We start from the raw sequence: 20,676 nt of genomic DNA, 5'->3' as shown, positions 1-20,676 counted from the left end.
ACAGGGAGCATTTCAGAGAATGCTACCCTGGAGGTTCTGGATTTAAGATTGCTACCTGAGCCTAAATTTGGCTTCCAGAACCTCCCTCCCACATTTTCCTATGTCGTTGGTGCCCACATGTACTACAACAGCCGGCTCCTCCCCAGCACTGTCTAAAATCCTGTCTAGGTGACACGTGAGGTCCGCCACCTTTGCACCAGGTAGGCATGTTACCAGGCGATCCTCACGCCCAGCAGCCACCCAGCTGTCTACAATCCTAATAATCGAATCACCAACTATGACGGCCAACCTAATCCTTCCCTCCTGGGCAGTAGGCCTTAGAGACACATCATTGGTGCAAAAGGACAATCGACCACCTGGAGAGAAGGTCCTTGCTACAGGATCCTTTCCTGCTGCACCAGGTTGATGCTCTCTGATGATGAGACCTTCTTCCTTCAAAGCAGCACCAGGGCTGCCAGTCTGAAGTTGGGAATTGGCTACTATGTCCATGAAGGTCTCATCTATATACCTCTCTGTCTGCCTATTCTCACCCTCGCTCCACCCTCTCTACCTTTGTGGCGACTCCCTTCGGCTCAGACGGATAGATACAGCCGCGACTTCTCCCCGCCTCTTGGTCCTTCTTCCTTCCCCAGGGCTGGCTTGACGCTACGGATCCACCATGTTCCTGATGACGTAAGGGTGCGCGCGCGCGCGCTCCAGACTTTGTACCAGCAAGGGCGCGAACCTCGGGGGCGTCCGTTTTCAATTTAAAAGGTCTTTGTTTGCTAACTACAAGTGAGTTAGCAAGGAACTCCAATGGGAAATGCTTCGGCAGTCCACGCTACTTGCAACTACATTCCGAGTCAGCTAGGGGAAGTCTTCTCCACTGCTCGGCCTTTTCAAACTTACAAGGAGTACCCGCTCCTCAGGGGCTCCGCTCTCTTTATTCTTGATTTCAGATTGTTGGAAGGGATCCGATACTCGCTCCTTTGAGGGCCTACGTTCCTGAAGACTCAGAAGTTTCCTATTGCCTGGAGGCGATCTCAGATGTGAACACAGTGAGTCCTATTACACACAGTAACCGGTACTCGCTCCACGAGGGCCCTTGTTCCTAGTCTCTAAGGCTCCCTTCAGTCTAAGATGTTATCGCAGGTACGGAGATCATGAGTACCATTGCAGATAGGACCCAGTACTCGCTCCACGAGGGCCTATATTCCTAATTCCTTTCTCAGACTCTCTTCTTCCTCAGAAGATATCGCATACCTATATCTTATGGATTACTATTACAGATTAACAGATAGGAACCGGTACTCGCTCCACGAGGGCCTACGTTCCTAAATCTCTTCTAGCCTCTCTTCTATTCCAGAAGCCATCCCATACACAGTTATTGTGAGTTCTATTTCAGACTGCCTATAGGAACCAGTATTCGCCTGCAGCTCCTGTTCCTGAATACTGAAGACTCTCTGTTGCATAAAGAAGACATTAGAGATATCTACAATTGTGAGTGTATCATCTACCACTGGTTATATCCAGCATACCCTGTCTACTCACTACCTATAATCTCTCCTTACAGCTCAGCAACTCAGAGATCATAGTTCCAGTTTCAGAGGGACTTCAGCCCTGCCAGGCACATCAACTCACTACTGCCACCTCTGGTGGTTCTACTTCCAGTCTAATAAAGAACTATCTGTGTTTGTCTCAATACTCCAGCCTAGCCAGTGGTCCCTCTTCCTTGCACTTGAGGGCGCTGTTATCTGCCATCTTGCACTTGAGGGCGCTGTTATCTGCCATCGGCCCAGGGATTCACTATTTCTTCTAAGTGTTACTCCTTACACTAATAGAGTGGTATTATCATCTGCCACTCTGTGGGAGTCAACCCACATCAGACCACTATTCCTCTCTCTGCGGAAGCTGATCCATATCAGATAGCTATCTCCCCATGGGGATCATACAGGTTGCTGGCTCATCTTTCTACAGGAACAAAAGCATAACAGTTGCTACTCCTTCCCTCTGGGGGACCAGAGCTCTAACAGATTGCTACTCCTTAGCAAGATCCATAACAGAGTGCTAACTCTGCCCCTCTGGCGGGGTGATCGCTAATAGCTTGCTAACGCCTTCTTCAACGGGAGCATCCAGCAGCCAGATTCATAACAGATTGCTAACTCCTCCCCTCTGGGGGAGCAGATCTATAACAGATTACTAACTCCTCCCCTCTGGGGGAGCAGATCTACAACACTCAGCTCCTCCAGGTCTGCCACTCTAGCCTCCAGAGATCGGAGTCGTTCTCTGAGAGACAGGAGCTCTTTGCATCGCATGCACATGCACAATTTCTCACCGGCGGGTAAAAAAAATACATGTGACACGAGATGCAAAAGACTGGGAAGCCCCCCTCCAAATTATCTCTAAGAACTGAAAAGCAGGTTGTTAATACAAACAAAAAAACACACTTTGAAATGTCTGTATGCCAGTGCCAGAAGTCTAAGAAGTAAGATGTGAGAGTGTATAGCAGTAAATGGTGAGATTGACATAATTGGCATCACAGAGACCTGGTGGAAGGAGGATAACCAATGGGACAGTGCTATATCAGGGAACAAATTATATTGCAATGATAGGGAGGATCAACTTGGTGGGAATGTGGCACTTTATGTCTGGGAGGGTATAGTCCAACAGGATAAAGATTATACAAGAGACTAAATGCTCAGTAGAATCTATATGGGTTGAAATCCCATGTGTGTTGGGTAAAAGTATAGTGATAGGAGTATACTACCGTCCACCTGGAGAAAATGGTCAGACAGATGATGAAATGCTAAGAGAAATCAGGGAAGCTAACCAATTTGGCAGTGCAACAATAATGGGAGATTTTAATTACCCCAGTATTGACTGGGAAAACGTGACATCAAGACTTGCTAGAGACATAAAGTTCCTGGATGTAATAAATGACTGCTTCATGGAGCAATTGGTTCAGGAACCAACAAGAGAGGGAGCTATATTAGATTTAATTCTTAGTGGAACGCAGGATTTGGTGACAAAGGTACGGTGGTGGGGCCACTTAGCAATAGTGATCATAACATGATCAAATTTAAACTAACTGGAAGGGGGACAATAAGTAAATCTGCAGCTCTAACACTAAATTTTCAAAAGGGGAAACTGATAAAATGAGGAAAATAGAAAAAAAATGAAAGGTGCAGCTGCAAAGGTTAAAAGTGTTGAACAGGCATGGACATTGTTTAAAAATACAATCCTAGACGCGCAGTCCAGGTGTATTCCACGCATTAAGAAAGGTGGAAGGAAGGCAAAACGATTACCGGCATGGTTAAAAAGTGAGGTGAAAGAGGCTATTTTAGCCAAAAATACATCCTTCAAAAATTGGAAAAAGGATCCATCTGAAGAAAATAGGATAAAGCATAAGCATTGTCAAGTTAAGTGTAAAACATTGATAAGACAGGCGAAACATAGAAACATAGAAACGACGGCAGAAGAAGACCAAACGGCCCATCCAGTCTGCCCAGCAAGCTTTGCACTTTTTTTTTCTCATACTTCTGTTACTCTTGGCTCTTAGTAACCTTTTGTTTCTATTTCCCTTCCACCCCCACCATTAATGTAGAGAACACTGTTGGACCTGCATCTAAGTGAAATATCTAGCTTAATTAGTCAGGGGTAGTAACTGCCGCAATAAGCAAGCTACACCCATGCTTATTTGTTTACGCAGACTATGTAATTCAGTCCTTGTTGGTTGTTGTCTGTATATAGATGCACTTTTCTTAATTCCCCCTGCCGTTGAAGCAGAGAGTTATGCTGGATATGCATTGAAAGTGAAGTATCAGTCTTGCTCCCCTGCCATTGAAGCAGAGAGCTATGCTGGACACGCGTGAAGTATCAGTCTTTCTCCCCTGCCATTGAAGCAGAGAGCTATGCTGGATATTTATTGAAAGTGAAGTATCAGGATTATTTGGTTTGGGGTAGTAACCGCCGTAACAAGCAAGCTACTCCCTGCTTTTTTGTGATTGCAAATCATTTTTTCCACATTTCCTCTTGCCGTTGAAGCTTAGAGCAATGTTGGAGTCGCATTAATTGTATGTATGTTTATTGAATAAGGGTATTATCTCCAAATAGTAGCCGTCATTCCCGCGAGCCACCCACTCTTCATTCACGTCCTCTAGACTTTTCAAAAGGGGAAACTGATAAAATGAGGAAAATAGAAAAAAAATGAAAGGTGCAGCTGCAAAGGTTAAAAGTGTTGAACAGGCATGGACATTGTATGCTCAGGCTTGCGAAGAAAGAATTTGAACTGAAGTTGGCTGTAGGGACAAAAACTCATAATAAAAACTTTTTAAAATATATCCGAAGCAAGAAATCTGTGAGGGATTCGGTTGGACCGTTAGATGATGGAGGGGGGTTAAAGGGGCTCTTAGGGAAGATAATGTTATGCTCAGGCTTGTGAACCCTTGGGCCGACAGGAGGATGGTATACCTTAGGAGGAAGATCTGTAGGTTCTCCCATCGGGTGGCGAGGCAGGAACAGAAGACGTGACCAGCTGACCCTCGGCACTGGAGACAGAGGCGACTGTGGGGGCAGACGAAGAGTCGTGACGTTGAGGAAAGGAACTGTGTCTTTGCCACTGGAAGCCCGTGGTCCCCCCAGGAGGAGCCCGTAGGGACCCGGACCACTGGGACTTAGGTGGACCTTTGAGAGGTCAAGGAGTCGAGCGTTTGGTGCAAGGGCTGACTGGAGTTTCACCCCTGGAAGCCTGTGGTCCCCCCAGGAGGAGCCCGTGGGGACCCGGGCCGCTGGGACTTAGGTGGGCCCTTGGAGACGATGGTCAAGAAGAAGTCCAAGGTCAAGTGGCAGAGGGTCGTCACTTACCAGTCCGAGGTCACACACCAAGGGATCGTCGCTTGCCAGTCCGAAGTCACACACCAGGAATCACCGCTAGCCAATCCGAAGTCAGGAACCAGGAACACCAAGACAAGACAGGAACAAGGATCCGAAGTAGAAGAACTCACCGAAGCAAGCAGACCTGACTACCCAAAGTTTGCCAAGTCAAGAAATGAGCAGAGGAAGCCTCCTTTTATACTTCCTCTGCTCTGGCTCATTGAAGACAGCTGGAAGTAGTTAAAGGGATCAGGTCCCTTTAAATCTAGTGAGGAGGCACGGCCGCGCACCTAAGATGGCGGCGGCCATCTTGGATTCCGGCTGCGGGGGAGAAGCTGTATGATGCCACGCAGGAGGAGCAAGGACGGCTCCCAGCCCTGCGGTCACTCCGGGGGCCTGCGCCGACATGTGGGAACAGCGGCACCAGACCATGGCTCTTCACCTGGTGCTTGCCGCGGCGGGTCGCCGTCGTGGTCAGGTAGGGGGGCGCGCCTGCGGACAGCCGCGGGCGCGGAACACAACAGTACCCGCCTTTTTAGGGCGCCTCCCTGGAGGCCTGGGTTTAGACGGATGGTCTCTGTGGAATTGCTCAAGCAAGCCTCGGTCTAGTATGTTGGCCAACGGCTCCCAGGTGCTTTCTTCGGGGCCGAACCCCTCCCACGCTAAAAGGTACTCCCATTTCTTCCTATGCTTCCTCACGTCCAAGACTTCTCGGACTTGATAGGTGAGGTCATCTTCGGAGGCGATAGGTTGAGGAGTCAGAGGGGTGCCGGAAGGCCATGATAGCACCAGAGGCTTCAAGAAGGAAACATGGAACGTGTTGTGTATCTTGAAAGAAGGCGGAAGACGGAGCTGATATGCAACTGCACCAACCTGTCAGATGATAGGAAATGGCCCAATAAATCATGGGGCCAATTGCGCTGATGGCAGCTTCATGCGGATGAACTGTGTGCTCAGCCATACCTTTTGGCCCGGCCTGAGAGGCGGGTATGGTCTTCTCCGCTGATCGGCATACTTTTTTGCCGCCTGACTGGCTTTGATCAGTGCGCGTTGTGTGGAGGTCCACAGGCGGTGTAACTCATCTGCCAAGAGTTGAGCTACCGGGGACGTAACTGAAATGGGAACTGGCAGCGGCGGGCGTGGCGGCTTCCCATACACTATCTGGAATGGCGAGGATCCGGTAGCCGTGGAGAGATGAGATTTAAGTGCAAATTCTCCCCAGGGTAGCAGGTTAGCCAGTCATCCTATTTCTCATTGACGTAAATACGGAGGAACTGCTTTAAGGTTTGGTTCGTCCTCTCCGCAAGACCATTGGTCTGAGGGTGGTAAGCAGGCGTATAGTCTAAGGTAACGTCAAACATCTGGCAGAGGGCCCTCCAAAACTTGGCAGTAAATTGAGGCCCTCGATCCGAAAGGATACTTCTAGGTAGGCCATGTAGTCTGAAGATGTGCTGGACGAACAGCTGGGCCAGCTGTGGTGCGGACGGCAATCCTGGGAGCGGCACAAAGTGTGCCATTTTACTAAACCGGTCGACGACCACCCATATGGCCGTGTTGCCACTGGATGGTGGCAGATCGACCACGAAGTCGGTTGCCAAATGAGTCCACGGTTCCGAAGGCACTGGTAAAGGCTGAAGCAAGCCCGGGGTTGAACCGGGGATCCTCTTGTGGCGCGCACATGACTGGCAGGACTCTACGTAAGCCTGGACATCTTTGTTGACCTTTGGCCACCAGTAGTATCGGCGCAGGGTCTGTAAGGTCTGAGATTGTCCTGGATGACCGGAACAGCGGGAATCGTGAGCCAACGCCAGGACTTGTTTCCGCAAGTGTGGCAGGACCAGAGTTTTCCCGGGAGGGATGGTCGTGGTGGCAGACAGAAGGATGCGTGACGGCTTGAAGATGAACTGTGGTTCATCAGAATTCTCCATAGACTCAAATACACGTGACAGGGCATCGGCCTTGATATTCTTCCCGGCAGGTCTGTAATGGAGAATAAAATTAAATCGGGTGAAGAATAGGGCCCAACGTGCCTGCCATGGGTTGAGTCGTTGTGCCCGATGCAGATACTCTAGGTTTTTGTGGTCTGTGTAGACCGTAAACTGGTGTTGTGCCCCCTCTAGCCAGGGGCGCCAGTCTTCCAAGGCTACCTTAATAACTAAGAGCTCCTTGTCGCCTATGGCGTAGTTCCTCTCTGCTGGAGAGAATTGGCGGGAGAGGACGGCACACGGATGCAACTTATGACTTTCAGAAGTCTGGCTCAGAACGGCCCCTATGCATTCTGAGGAGTCCACCTCGATGACAAACGGCCACTGCGGATCCAGATGCCAAAGTCACGATTGTTGCAGGAACACCTCCTTGAGGCGATGAAAGGCGGCCTCCGCTCCCAGAGGCCAATTCTTGGAGTCCGCGCCTTTCCGGGTCAGGGCTGTCATTGGGGCAACGATGAACGCATAGTGAGGAATAAAAGATTGATAGTAGTTTGCGAAACCCAAAAACCTTTGGAGTGCCTTTAGTTCTGACGGCTGCGGCCATTCCCGAATGGCTTTCAGCTTCTGGGGGTCCATATGGAATCCCTCACTGGAGACTATGTACCCCAGGAAGGGAAGGGACTCCTGCTCAAAAAGGCACTTTTCAAGCTTCACATACAATTTATGTTCTCTGAGGTGTTGCAAAACTTGGACGATGTGCTGATGGTGAGTGGTCAGAGTGTCTGAGAATATCAAAATGTCGTCCAAGTATACGACCACACGCTGATACAAGAGATCGCGGAGTATCTCATTCATGGTGTTCTGGAACACCGCTGGAGCATTATAGAGCCCGAACGGCATCACTAAATACTCATAATGGCCGTCTCGGGTGTTGAAGGCTGTCTTCCATTCATCACCCTCCTTGATGCGGATCAGGTTGTAGGCCCCTCGGAGATCCAACTTGGAGAAGATCCTCGCACCTTGCAGCCGATCGAAGAGCTCAGAGATGAGGGGCAAGGGGTAACGGTCCTTGACCGTTATGGCATTCAGGCCCCGGTAGTCAATGCAAGGGCGAAGGCTTCTGTCCTTCTTTCCGACGAAGAAGAACCCAGCCCCTGCTGGGGACCTTGACTTCTTTGATGTACTCTGTCATGGCCTGCGTCTCTGCAGGCGAGAGGGCAAAGGTGCGCCCCCGAGGAGGCTCAGTGCCAGGGAGGAGGTTGATGGCGCAATCGAACGATCGATGGGGGTGGAAGTATCTCGGCTCTTTGTTTTGAGAACACATCCGCGTACGAGGCATAGGGGGCCGGCAGGCCTGGAAGACTGGTGGAGGCAATGGAATATGAGACTGGGATCACTGTTTGGAGGCAATTGCCGTGACAATTCGGCCCCCAGCGAGATGGTTGCAGGGTCTTCCAGATGAACTGGGGGGCGTGCTCCTGGAGCCAGGGAAGGCCCAGGACGACCGGATGTATGGAATACTCCAAAACATAGAACGGCATCTGCTCTTGATGAAGGACCCCAGCCCTCAGCTGGATGGGAACTATGATGTGTGTCACACGTTCCGGAAGAGGTTTCCCTTGGATCGAGGAGATGACCAAAGGAACTGGAAGACGAACTTGTGGAATCTATAAGTGTTCCACCAGGCTTTTCATAATGAAATTGCCACCGGCGCCGGAGTCCACCAGGGCTAATGTGTGGAACTCCCCATCCGCAGAGGTTAACGCCACTGGCAGCGTTAGTGGAGGTGCAGGTGAAGTACGGCCCAGGAAGAGCCTCCTTCAGGTCCTAGGCCCGGGAGTTTTCCCGACCGCATCGGGCATGCGGCTATTTGATGGCCCGCTGCTCCGCAGTAAAAACAGTCCTTCCTTCATTCACCGCCAGCGCTCTTGTGGAGACACTCTGCCACGGCCCAACTCCATGGGCTCCTCGGCAGGTGTTCGAAGGACTCCTGATGCGCCCTTGGGGGAAGGCGAGGGCCTTCTCGCTGCCTTTACTTCTGGAAGGCGAAACCGCATATGACGATCACTCGATTGGCTAATTCTATCATGCCATTGAGGTTGTCCGGAAGTTCCTTCGCTGCTAGTTCAATCTGGAGGTGCGAGGCTAGCCCTTCCAAGAAGATCCCGTGGAGGCAATCCTCTCTCCAATTTAGCTCTGCGGCTAGGGTGCGGAATTCTGTTGCGTATTCGGCCACTGTCCGAGTACCCTGTCGCAACCGAAGCAATTCCGAGACAGCAGTGGGTTTATGGACAGGCTCTTCACCTGGTGCTTGCCGCGGCGGGTCGCCGTCATGGTCAGGTAGGCGGGCGCGCCCGCGGACGGCCACAGGCGCGAATCACAACAGATAAGGCCATTGCAGAAAGACTAAATGAATTCTTTGCTTCTGTGTTTACTAATGAGGATGATGGGGAGATACCAGTTCCAGAGATGGTTTTCAAGGGTGATGAGTCAGACGAGCTGAACCAAATCACTGTGAACCTAGAAGATGTAGTAGGCCAGATTGACAAACTAAAGAGTAGCAAATCACCTGGACCGGATGATATGCATCCTAGGGTACTGAAGGAACTCAAAATTGAAAGTTCTGATCGATTAGTTAAAATTTGTAACCTATCATTAAAATCATCTATTGTACCTGAAGACTGGAGAGTTGCCAGTGTAACCCCAATATTTAAAAAGGGCTCCAGCAGTGATCTGGGAAACTATAGACCAGTGAGCCTGACTTCAGTGCCAGGAAAAATAGTGGAAACTATTCTAAAGATCAAAATCATATAGAAAGACATGGTTTGATGGAACACAGTCAACATGGATTTACTCATGGGAAGTCTTGCCTAACAAATCTGCTTCATTTTTTTTGAAGGGGTTAATAAACATGTGGATAAAGGTGAACCAGTAGATGTAGTGTATTTGGATTTTCAGAAGGCGTTTGACAAAGTCCCTCATGAGAGGCTTCTAAGAAAACTAAAAAGTCATGGTATAGGAGGCGATGTTCTTTTGTGGATTACAAACTGGTTAAAAGACAGGAAACAGGGGGGCGCTGTTCGCATCCGATGTGAGAGGACGTGCACTGGCTCCGCTCCGTCCCCTCCGGGCCTGCCTACCCTCAAAATAAGCTTTAATTACTAAGATTTTTTGGCGAAAAGAACCACTTGGCATAATTGCTAGGCTATACTCTCTTTCGCAATGACTAGCAAGAGAAAAACGACGGATCTCAAGCAGTATTCGTATGGGAAACTCTCCCCTGATCCAGGCCAAGATGGCGCCGAGAGTGAGGCTGCGGATCAGAATTGCATAGGGGAGCCGGCGGGCGGACTGAAAGACCCCACGGATAAAGCGCCGGACCCTGCCACCACCGCACTCTCTAGAGAGGAAGCCCGATGTTGGTTCCTGGAATTACGGGCTGATATGAAGCAGTACCAGCAGGATATCATGGCGTCGGTGGCAGACCTTAAAGAGGATTTGGCTGCCCTGGGGAATCGGGTCGACGAGACGGAAACCCGTATCGACTGTCACGGCGATGCCATTAATAATTTGCTTACCAGGCAAGAAAAAACCTCCGTGGACTTACAGGCTCTCTACGATAAGATTGAGGACTTGGATAACCGTGGTAGACGGAACAATATGCGGATTCGGGGGGTTCCAGAAACTGCCGATGCGCGTCAGGTAGCCGCCCAAATTTGCACCCACATCCTCAGCAAGGGAGCAGAAGGTCAGTCGGGCAGCATGGCCATACCTCCTGAAATCGGCTTTGAACGTGCCCATCGGGCCTTGGGGCCTCGGAGGGATCAACAACCGCGAGACATAGTCCTCTGCTTTACCAGCTTCCCTTTAAAGGACAGAATTCTTAGAGAAGCGAGACAACTGAAGACCGTACAGTGGAACAATTGCCACTTTTCTCTCTTCCAAGATTTGGCGCCAATAACGTTAAAAAAGCGCTACGATATGAGAGAAGTGACTCAGGCCTTGAGGGACCGGGACATAAGATATAGATGGACATACCCTTTTGGCCTGACTTTCCAGCACCAGGGCACTACCTATCGTGTCGCCTCCTTAGAGGAGGCATCAGCAGTTTTTCAAAAAGCACAGCTGCCGGTATCGTTCTCTTCTTCTAAAATGGCGGCTCATCCGCCATCTCATGATTCGGCACCACGATGGCAAAGGGCAGGAAAGGGAGGCAAGCGGCTGCGTCGGCAGTCTGGCGACTCCAGATCTCGCACCTCCGAACCCGACTGAGGGAGAGTGGGACTGCTTCTAGCTATACATCCTTTTGGAAAGAGTTCCCCAGCTTGGGTTTTCTGCGTGAGGACTTATGAGACAGGTTTTGAGCCTGCAGTAAATGTGACTGTTTGAATATGGTTAAGTTGGTTCTACACCTTGCATAGCACTTGCTCTACATGTGAGAAATGTGTCAGCAGCGTTCGAGGGTTGTTGTTTCTGTTAAAATTCTTGATCACAGGCGGGGATACCGGGGGGGGGGGGGGGGGTGTTATGTTTTTCTCTCTGGTTGGATGGCGGCAGGCCCTCCAAATTCGGCGTCCCAGACGACGACTTGGGATGCAGCAGGACGTATAGTGCTCATGGCCATACACATAGGCTCTCACGCTTACAGGCGAGAGGGGCAGATGCAGGGTGGCAACCACAGAATAGCTTTGGTGACAACTTGGGGGGGGAGACCTGACTTGTATACATTTGGGAGGGCTGTGCAGGCTCTGGTGAATGCTTTTTTTTATCATGATGGCGACTAAATTAGTATCTATCAATGTCAAAGGCCTTAACTCTCCTCAGAAAAGGCAATTGCTTAAACGAGAACTAACCAGACAGGCAGCTGATATCATTTTTATTCAGGAAACGCATATGAAGAAATCCCATGAGCAGCTGCTAAAGTTTCCGAGGTTTTCTACCTCTTTGTGGGCCGCTTGCACTCCTGAACATAGGTATGCAGGGGTGGGTATTTTGTACTCCTCCTTATTTGTTCATGAGCAGATCCTGGTAGTTGCAGACCCGCAGGGTAGATTTCTCTTGAATAAGATCAAAATTGATAAAAAGATTTTCACCATCCTTAATGTGTATTTTCCACACCAGCATCAGGTGCCATTTATAAAGCGATTGTGCACATTATTGCAACAACATGCGGAGGGGGAGGTAATTGTGGGGGGAGACTTTAATTTTGTATTGGACCCCCTTAAGGATTCCAGCTCAGGCATATCATCCCATACGGTGGCAAGGCGGCATTGGTTGGAAGCTCTAGCTACATGGGGGTTGATAGATATATGGCGGACTAGACATGAGCACTCCCGCTCGTATACGTTCTATTCCAACCCCCACTCTACCTACACCCGCATTGATTATATTTTTGTGTCTGCTTCTATGCAGCCCCGTATACAGAAAATAGACATTGACAACATTACATGGTCTGACCATGCCCCAGTCTGGATGATCTGCACACTGGGAGATTCTGGGGGTGGCCTCCGCACATGGAGACTCAACGATAGTTTGTTTAAGGATCCCTCCTTTGCTGCCTCCACCGCAAAACAACTTCTTGAGTACTTTCGGGAGAACCAGACGGAGGGTATGTCTCCCCTCACGGTCTGGGAGTGCTCTAAGGCGGTAATTCGGGGTTCCTGCATTTCCAGGGCGACCTACTGTAATAAGGAGAGAGAGGCCAAACGGGCACTACTCATTCAGGAACTCACCGACTTAACCACACGGCATAGTAGTTCCCAATCAGGGCGACTGTACCAAAAAATTCTGGCAGTCCGAGCTCAGATTCGGACGTTGGAAGACTCCGCTATTAGCCACTCTCTGACTCTTCTTAAACAACAATATTTTGAGGGGGGTAATAAGGCGGGTAAGCTGCTGGCTAGACAGTTGCGAGTTGCCCAAGCCCAAACAGTTATATCTAAGATACAGGATGCCAGGGGGCAGGTTGTCACTTCCACTGAGGACATACGACAATCATTCACAGACTTCTACTCTAAATTATACTCCTGCGATACGCCTATTGCCCCTGATGTAATTGCTGATTACTTGTCATCTATTGATTTGCCCCAGCTTACTCCCCTGCAGAGAGAGGTACTAGATAAGCCGATATCACAACTGGAAGTGTTGGCGGCTATTAAACTACTGAAAGCTGGAAAAGCGCCAGGGTTGGACGGATACACTGGTAGCTACTATCGTAAATTTGCCCATATACTCGCTGGTCCTATGACGTTGGCATTTAACTCGCTGCTGGAAGGAGCGGAATTCACTTCTGACGCCAACACTGCAGGTATCACGGTATTGGCCAAACCGGGTAGAGACCCCGTTCACTGTAGCTCCTACCGGCCGATTTCACTAATCAATATTGACTTAAAGATCTTGGCTAGAGTTTTAGCGGCCCGGTTGAATGGAGTTTTGCCGGGGCTTATACATAATGACCAGGTGGGGTTTGTGCCCGGGAGGTTAGCTGCGGACAACGTCCGTCGGATAGTGGACATCATTGATCTGGTGCAACGGGAAGGCCTCCCGGCTGTCCTCCTAGCGCTGGACGCTGAAAAGGCCTTTGACCTTGTTAACTGGGATTTTCTCTTTTCTACGTTACAGGTTATGGGATTTGGGACATCCTTTATTGCTTGGCTACGCAAAATGTACGCCCACCCTGCGGCCAGGGTTAAGGTCAACGGGAGATATGGTCCTCAGTTTTCGATTCATAGAGGGACAAGACAGGGGTGCCCCCTTTCCCCTTTGTTGTTTGCCATATTTTTAGAACCCTTTGCTAGTCGTATACGGGGCAACGTGGGTGTGCGGGGCATTTCCAAAGGAACTGACCACTTTAAAATTTCCCTGTTTGCAGACGATGTCTTGTTTACCCTTACTGACCCGGCGCTGTCTCTGAGGGGAGTTATGGATGAATTGGGGGAATTTACGAGGCGATCAGGGATGAAAATTAACTTCGATAAGTCAGAAATATTGAACCTCACCTTGCCATCTGAAGTAGTTCAGGAGCTACGGGAGACGTTTCCCTTTAAATGGGCCACTACTTCGTTAAAATATTTGGGAGTTCACTTAGGGATGCATACTGACTCTCTCTATGATTTGAATTATCAGCCATTACTCGTAAAGCTGCAAGGCGACTTGGATAGGTGGGGGGATCAGGCACACTCCTGGTTGGGTAGGATAGCCATTTTAAAAATGAACGTGTTGCCTCGATTCTTGTACTTTTTTACCACCATTCCTATCTACCTTCCAGATAGTTTACTTCGTAATTGGCAACAAATTCTTGGGCATTTTATTTGGAGGCGTAGGCCCCCCAGGATAGCAAGGGCCACTCTGTATCAGACAAGAGTGCGAGGGGGTCTCCAGGTGCCCAACCTCGTCTGGTATTATAGTGCGGCGCAATTAAGGGCGTTAGTTGCTTTACATGCTACAAGGGAAATACCACAATGGGTTAAGTTGGAACAAGCTTCCCTGGGCAGCTTTCCTATCGATGCCCTTCCTTGGCAGCCCCGATCTCTCTGGGGTGACACTCTTTTTTTACCCTTTGCCTTACGCAAAGGGTAAAAAAAGCAGATATGGCATAGATGGAAGAAGGGCAAAGGCAGATATGGCATAGATGGAAGAAGGTTTTGGTGGGGCCCGAGCGTTTTTCTCTGATGACTCATTTATTTTCCAATACAGTTATTCCATTGAGAGATAGATCGAAAGCCCCTCTGCAGTGGACAGGCCAGGGAGTTTTCAGGTTGGGACATGTTTATCAACAGGATGCCATGCTCTCGCCAGAGCGACTGCGAGATGTGTCTGGGATGTTGTCAGTTGACTTTTTATTGTATGCCAAAGTACGTCACTTTGCTCTTAAAGGGATTCGAGAGGGATTGATTCGAACTAAGGGCACATTATTTGAAATGTTTTGTAAAAATGCTTCTACCCTTAAAGGAGTGATCTCCAAAATCTATGGACTTTTGAACACCAGGAGCACGCCTCCACTTCGGCATCGCACTCTTTGGGAAAAAGACTTTCAGCTAGCTTTGGATGATGAGGATTGGGCACAAATTTATGCTGCTGCACATAAATGCTCTATATCCACAGGGCTTCAAGAAAACTGCTATAAATTGCTCTATCGCTGGCACTACACGCCGGTTGCCCTTCATAAATTTGCGCCAGACATACCAGATACGTGTTGGAGAGGATGTCACGCCAAGGGTACTTACTATCATCTTTGGTGGCAATGCCCTATCGTTGTTCAATGTTGGAATGCGGTGTTTACCTGGCTCTCCCAGCTTGTCCATGCTCCGCTTAAGATTGAGCCTTGGCACGCGTTATTGGGATTACCAATCTCGGATACTTCACCTCCTGTGCGAAAATTGGCTCTTCAAGTATTTATTGCCACACGAGCAGAAATTGCCCTTTATTGGAAGCAAAAACTTACACCATCTTTAGCCACCATTCAGCAGCGCTTGCATTCCTACTACCAGCTGAATAGGCTCACTGCCTTGCATCAGGATCGTATTGCTGCATTCCAAGGGATATGGCATCCATACTCAGCTTGGCTGGAGGCTCAGAAGGATTGATTGGAGGGATAGCTTGGAGAGTACGACGGGCCAGGACAAAACCCTGACCAAGGACTGTTGCCACTCGAAAAATGAGCCCTCATTGTTTTCTTCTCTATTGTTTGTTTTCCTCTCTATTGGTTTTTTACCAACTTTATCGCTTGCTCTAGTTAGCCATTCTGCCTGATACTTGCTGCCGTGTGTTATGGTCATGGGGAGAAGGGGGGGAGGGGGTTTTTCTAGGGGAAGCTTCACTTTGGCAACTGCAATATGGCACCTTACGGCCATTACGTATTCCTGATTTTTCACGTGCAATGTTTGTATTTGGTGTCTTGCATAGTGGACATGTTATTTTGGTATTCTTTATTGTTGGCTGTCTATTTTGCATACTGTTATTTCCATATTGCTTACCAATAAAAAAACGTTTAAATATAAAAAAAAAAGACAGGAAACAGAGAGGATTAAATGGTCAATTTTCTCAGTGGAAAAGTGTAAACAGTGGAGTGCCTCAGGGATCTGTACTTGGACTGGTGCTTTTCAATACATTTATAAATGACCTGGAAAGGAATACGATGAGTGAGGTTATCAAATTTGCGGATGATACAAAATTATTCAGAGAAGTTAAATCACAAGAGGATTGTGATACATTACAGGAGGACCTTGCAAGACTGGAAGATTGGGTATCCAAATGGCAGATGAAATTTAATGTGGAAAAGTGCAAGGTGTTACATATAGAGAAAAATAACCCTTGCTGTACACGATGTTAGGTTCCATATTTGGAGCTATCACCCAGGAAAAAGATCTAGGCATCATAGTGGATAATACTTTGAAATTGTTGGCTCAGTGTGCTGCAGCAGTCAAAAAAGCAAATAGAATGTTAGAAATTATTAGGAAGGGAATGGTTAATAAAACGGAAAATGTCATAATATCTCTGTATCACTCCATGGTGAGACCGCACCTTGAATACTGTATACAATTCAGGTCGCCGCATCTCAAAAAAGATATAGTTGCGATGAGAAAGTATAGAGAAGGGCAACCAAAATGATAAAGGGAATGGAACAGCTCCCCTATGAGGAAAGGCTGAAGAAGTTGGGGCTGTTCAGCTTGGAGAAGAGACGGCTGAGGGGGGATATGATAGAGGTCTTTAAGATCATGAGAGGTCTTGAATGAGTAGATGTGAATCGGTTATTTACACTTTCAGATAATAGAAGGACCAGGGGGCATTCCATGAAATTAGCAAGTAGCACATTTAAGACTAATTGGAGAAAATTATTTTTCACTCAACGCACAATTAAACTGGAATTTGTTGCCAGAGGACGTGGTAAGTGCAGTTAGTGTAGTTGGGTTCAAAAAAGGTTTGGATATGTTCTTGCAGGAGAAGTCCATTAACTGCTATTAATCAAGTTTACTTAGCTAATAGCCACTGCCATTAATTGTATCAGTATGCACCAACTAACCTCTTTCCCTCCTCAAACAATTCTCCAACATCTACTAATTTCAAGGGAAAACCTTGCTCGGTGGTTTTTTGTACGGTGGCTTTAAACAAGGATAACCAATTTTCAGTTATCCTTTTTGTTTGCCCCATCTATTATTCTTTATTATTTATGCTTCTTTTTGTTTTTTTGTTTTATTTTTTGCTTATAAAATCCCTTCTCCCACTGTTTGTTCTTATAATTATATACTTATCAAGGCCGCCGCCCTTGTTGCTTCTTTTGGGTTCGGATCTGCCCGCCCAACATTGGCCATGTTTCGGCACCATGTGCCTGCTTCAGGGACTGCGGGAGAATAATCTACTGTGTCCAAACCGGGTTCACAGTGTCAATATCACTTTTTTAATGTGCCATGTATAGAGTGAGCGACGCCTTCCGTTCTCGTCTCCCGCAGTCCCTGAAGCAGGCACATGGTGCCGAAACATGGCCAATGTCGGGCGGGCAGATCCGAACCCATAAGATAAGTATATAATTATAAGAACAAACAATGGGTCGGATAAGTAGCCGGGGGGAGAAGGGATTTTATAAGCAAAAAATAAAAGAAAAAAACAAAAAGAAGCATAAATAATAAAGAATAATAGACGGGGCAAACAAAAAGGATAACTGAAAATTGGTTATCCTTGTTTAAAGCCACCGTACAAAAAACCACCGAGCAAGGTTTTCCCTTGAAATTAGTAGATGTTGGAGAATTAATTGTATCAGTAGCATGGGATCTTCTTGGTGTTTTAGTACTTGCCAGGTTCTTGTGACCTGGTTTGGCCTCTGTTGGAAACAGGATACTGGGTTTGATGGACCCTTGGTCTGACCCAGCATGGCAATTTCTTATGTTCTTATCTGTCCTGAAATCCTGGACTGCCCCTGCGTGGGTTCACCAGCCCTAACTGGGCCTTCAGCTGTAACAGAAACATTGCAATAGAATACCAATACAACTACTACTACTAAGCATTTATATAGTTCAATAAAGTGAATGCAGTGCTGTACAGATACACATAAGAGACAGTCCCTGCTCCTTGGACCCTACAATCTAATCAAAAAAGACAGACAATTTTTGAGAGGATGAGGTTTGCATTTGTGGCATCCTCTATGTTGCAAGAAGGTATTTTATTGAAATTGCTGCATAGTTGCTAAGCCATGTGTCTTCGACATTACCCAGATCCCACTTTGCTTTCACATTTGTGTAACTTTATTGGCATTATTATGCAAACCATGCTTGCCTCATAAACAGGTTTCCTGCATTTCCTGCTGTGCAGTCCAAAATACAGAGAAAGCAGAATTGCACATTTCCCAAAACTGACAGAGAAAATCCAAAAGAATGAGCAAGAAAAACGTTATGATTCTGGAAGACAGACGAGGAACAGCGGCTACAACAGCAAAATGTGTGCTTTCCTGCCACCAGACCAGGTGGCAGCACCAGACCTGAGCCCTGTCCCTGATGCTGTACCTTTACTTAACTTATTATCATTTTGTAATTTCTCCCTTCTTTTCCTCCCCTTTTATTTTAATTATTCTGTATCTTATATTGGTAGGGCGCGTAAAATTCTCGTGCCAATACAATTCTCTGAATCTATATCTGTGCCTCTTTTGCCAGGCTGAGCGAGGCTTTGCTTTGTCGCAGTTTGGCGGCGGCACAGCCAGGGATGCCCCTCTGTGCCCTATTAGAGGATAAATCTTTACTCTGCGGCTGGAGCAGATGTTGGTTTAGCTGTAGAAGGGGACTCCGATCTGCCATTACCGCTCTCCGCAGCCCAGGAGTTCAATCCACCGACCTCTGCGCTGGAACCGGAGAGAAGGGGGGGGGGGGGGGGCGGGGAGTCTGGGCGGAGCCGGGAGAGAGAAGGGAATGGACTGGGCGGATTCAGGGTGAGGGGGTGGAGCCTGGAGGGGCAGATCCGGCTGAGGGGGTGGAGCCTGGTTGGGGCCAGAGTGAAGGACGTGAGGAGCAGGCTGAGTGCGTGGGTGAGAGACGGAGGGGACCCATAGCGGGACGAAGATGGGGTGAGGGGGTGGAGCCGGGGCCGACATGATGGGTGGAGCCGAGGCCTGCGGTACTCGACAGTGGCCGCGGTTACGCTTCCTGGATTTGAGTCGCTCTCTCCCAGCGGCTGCAGAGTGGGGGGAGGAGGGGAGTGGGACGAGCGGAGTCCGGGAAGAGGCGGTCGGGGGAAACCCGGGTTTCCCTTCTGCGGTGGGGCTGTTGGGCGGCTCCTGGAAGAGCGATGGTGCGGTGAGTGCCGAGTGATGAGTGAAGGGATGGGGCATTGGAGAGGAGGAGGCGAAGGGATATTGGGGCAGATGCTGTGACGAGAAGAGTATTGACCCTGGCAGCTTAGTCTGGGCAGGAACTGGGAGGGGTCTGAATTTACCTGCATGCTGCGCTCCACTGGAAGGTGGAGGGCTGAGATCTCCAGCAGATCCTGGGAGCTCGGCAGAGAGGCGCTGGAGGGAGAGAGATGAAGGAGAAGGATAGAAGTAGGTGCTGGAGATGAGATGGGAAAATGAGTAATGAGGCTGGAGAAGAAAAGGAGGATGAAGAAGATGCAGGTGCTTGGGGAAGGGGAGGAAAGGCAGGCACTGAAGGGAGGGACGTGGCAAAGAAGAAGCAGGGGGTGTGGAGAAGGAAGGGGAGATGGGACTGGGGTGAGAGGGGAAAAGAGAGGCAGAGGCTGGGGAGGAGGGGAGATATGGGGGGAGGTGAGCGCTGGGGCAGGCGGGAGATATGGAGGGGAAGGCGAGGCAAGCGCTGGGGCGAGCGGGAGATATGGGGGGGAGGTGAGCGCTGGGGCAGGTGGGAGATATGGAGGGGAAGGCGAGGCAAGCGCTGGGGCGAGCGGGAGATATGGGGGGGGGAGGCGAGCACTGGGGGCCGGCGGGAGATATGGGGGGAAGGTGAGGTGAGTGTTTCGGGGGCGCGAGCGTGGGGGCGGGAGGGAGATATGGGAGAAGGCGAGGGGGGGGGGAGAGAGATATGAGGGGAAGGTGGAAGGAGAGATGGGTGTTAGGGTTGGGAAAGAGGTGAAGAGGTGCTGGCGTGGAGGTGGAGGGAAGCAGGGAATGTTTGCTAGTTTTCCTCCTGCTGTTCCTATGGGAGATGTGCTGCTGGTTGGTACAGGAAGGAGGGGAGCTTGTAACAGATTCAGTGCTGCAGTCTCTCTTAACTTTGACTTCTAGTCATGATTTTTCCTCCCTGTCCCTTTTCTTGTGATGGTAAGGGTTAGGGGTTACTGTTTGTCTTTCTATGCAGATAGAATTCCTTCCTCTGCAGGGGCAGGGGGCACTGCTGATCCTGGGTCTAGACCCTCTGCTCAAAAGGTTTTATTCTGGCCTTGACCAGTGGTTCATCTGTTAGGGAGGGAAGACGTACTTCTCTCGTTCCCCCACCTCCCCAGTTCTCCTTTCATACTAGTACTGGTACTTGTATAGTGCTACGAGAAGTGTGCAGTTTAGATACATAAAACAGTAACAGTTCCTGCTGTATGGAGCTTATAGTCTTCGGACAAGACAAATAATTTCTCCTAATCACTGATGTATTGCAGCAAAGCATATTTAATATGAGATGGTCAAAATCGGGTCCTGTTTTTGGTAGATGTGAATGTCTCAGCCTCCTTTCCCCACAGGTTCGCTTGATATGGAATATGATGAGAAGCTAGTTCGCTTTCGACAAGCTCACCTCAACCCTTTCAACAAGCAGGGGGTCAGAGGTCAAGGTGACCAGAATGCATCCGAGCCTAGTGAGGACCTGTCCCAAAAGGGTTTGTGTTTATCATTAAATATTCTCCATATCGAAGCAAGCAGAGTACAGGCACTGCTCTCTTAGCTCAAAGCAGAATAATGAACTTATAGTGG

The 20,676-nt window shown here is 48.9% G+C and overlaps 1 protein-coding gene across 7 annotated transcripts in view; it reads left to right on the top strand.

The window, feature by feature from the left end:
* Positions 1 to 18,748: 18,748 nt before the first annotated feature.
* The window catches only part of DEF8 (differentially expressed in FDCP 8 homolog), a 70,914-nt gene continuing 68,986 nt past the window's right edge, over positions 18,749 to 20,676 (top strand). For 2 of the 7 annotated variants that reach the window (XM_029608339.1, XM_029608334.1), the window contains exons 1-2: positions 19,164 to 19,302; positions 20,448 to 20,582. In XM_029608339.1, the coding sequence (XP_029464199.1) occupies positions 19,284 to 19,302; positions 20,448 to 20,582 (154 nt within the window). In that variant the 5' untranslated portion in view covers positions 19,164 to 19,283. Of the gene's footprint in view, positions 18,790 to 18,861; positions 19,058 to 19,162; positions 19,303 to 20,447; positions 20,583 to 20,676 lie in introns of those variants that run through there. The other 5 variants (XM_029608337.1, XM_029608336.1, XM_029608335.1 and 2 more) reach the window with 5 other exon arrangements.

This window comes from Rhinatrema bivittatum, chromosome 7, assembly GCF_901001135.1.
Source record: "Rhinatrema bivittatum chromosome 7, aRhiBiv1.1, whole genome shotgun sequence".
NCBI classification, from domain to species: Eukaryota; Metazoa; Chordata; class Amphibia; order Gymnophiona; family Rhinatrematidae; genus Rhinatrema; species Rhinatrema bivittatum.
This window is presented reverse-complemented; position numbering and strand designations above follow the sequence as displayed.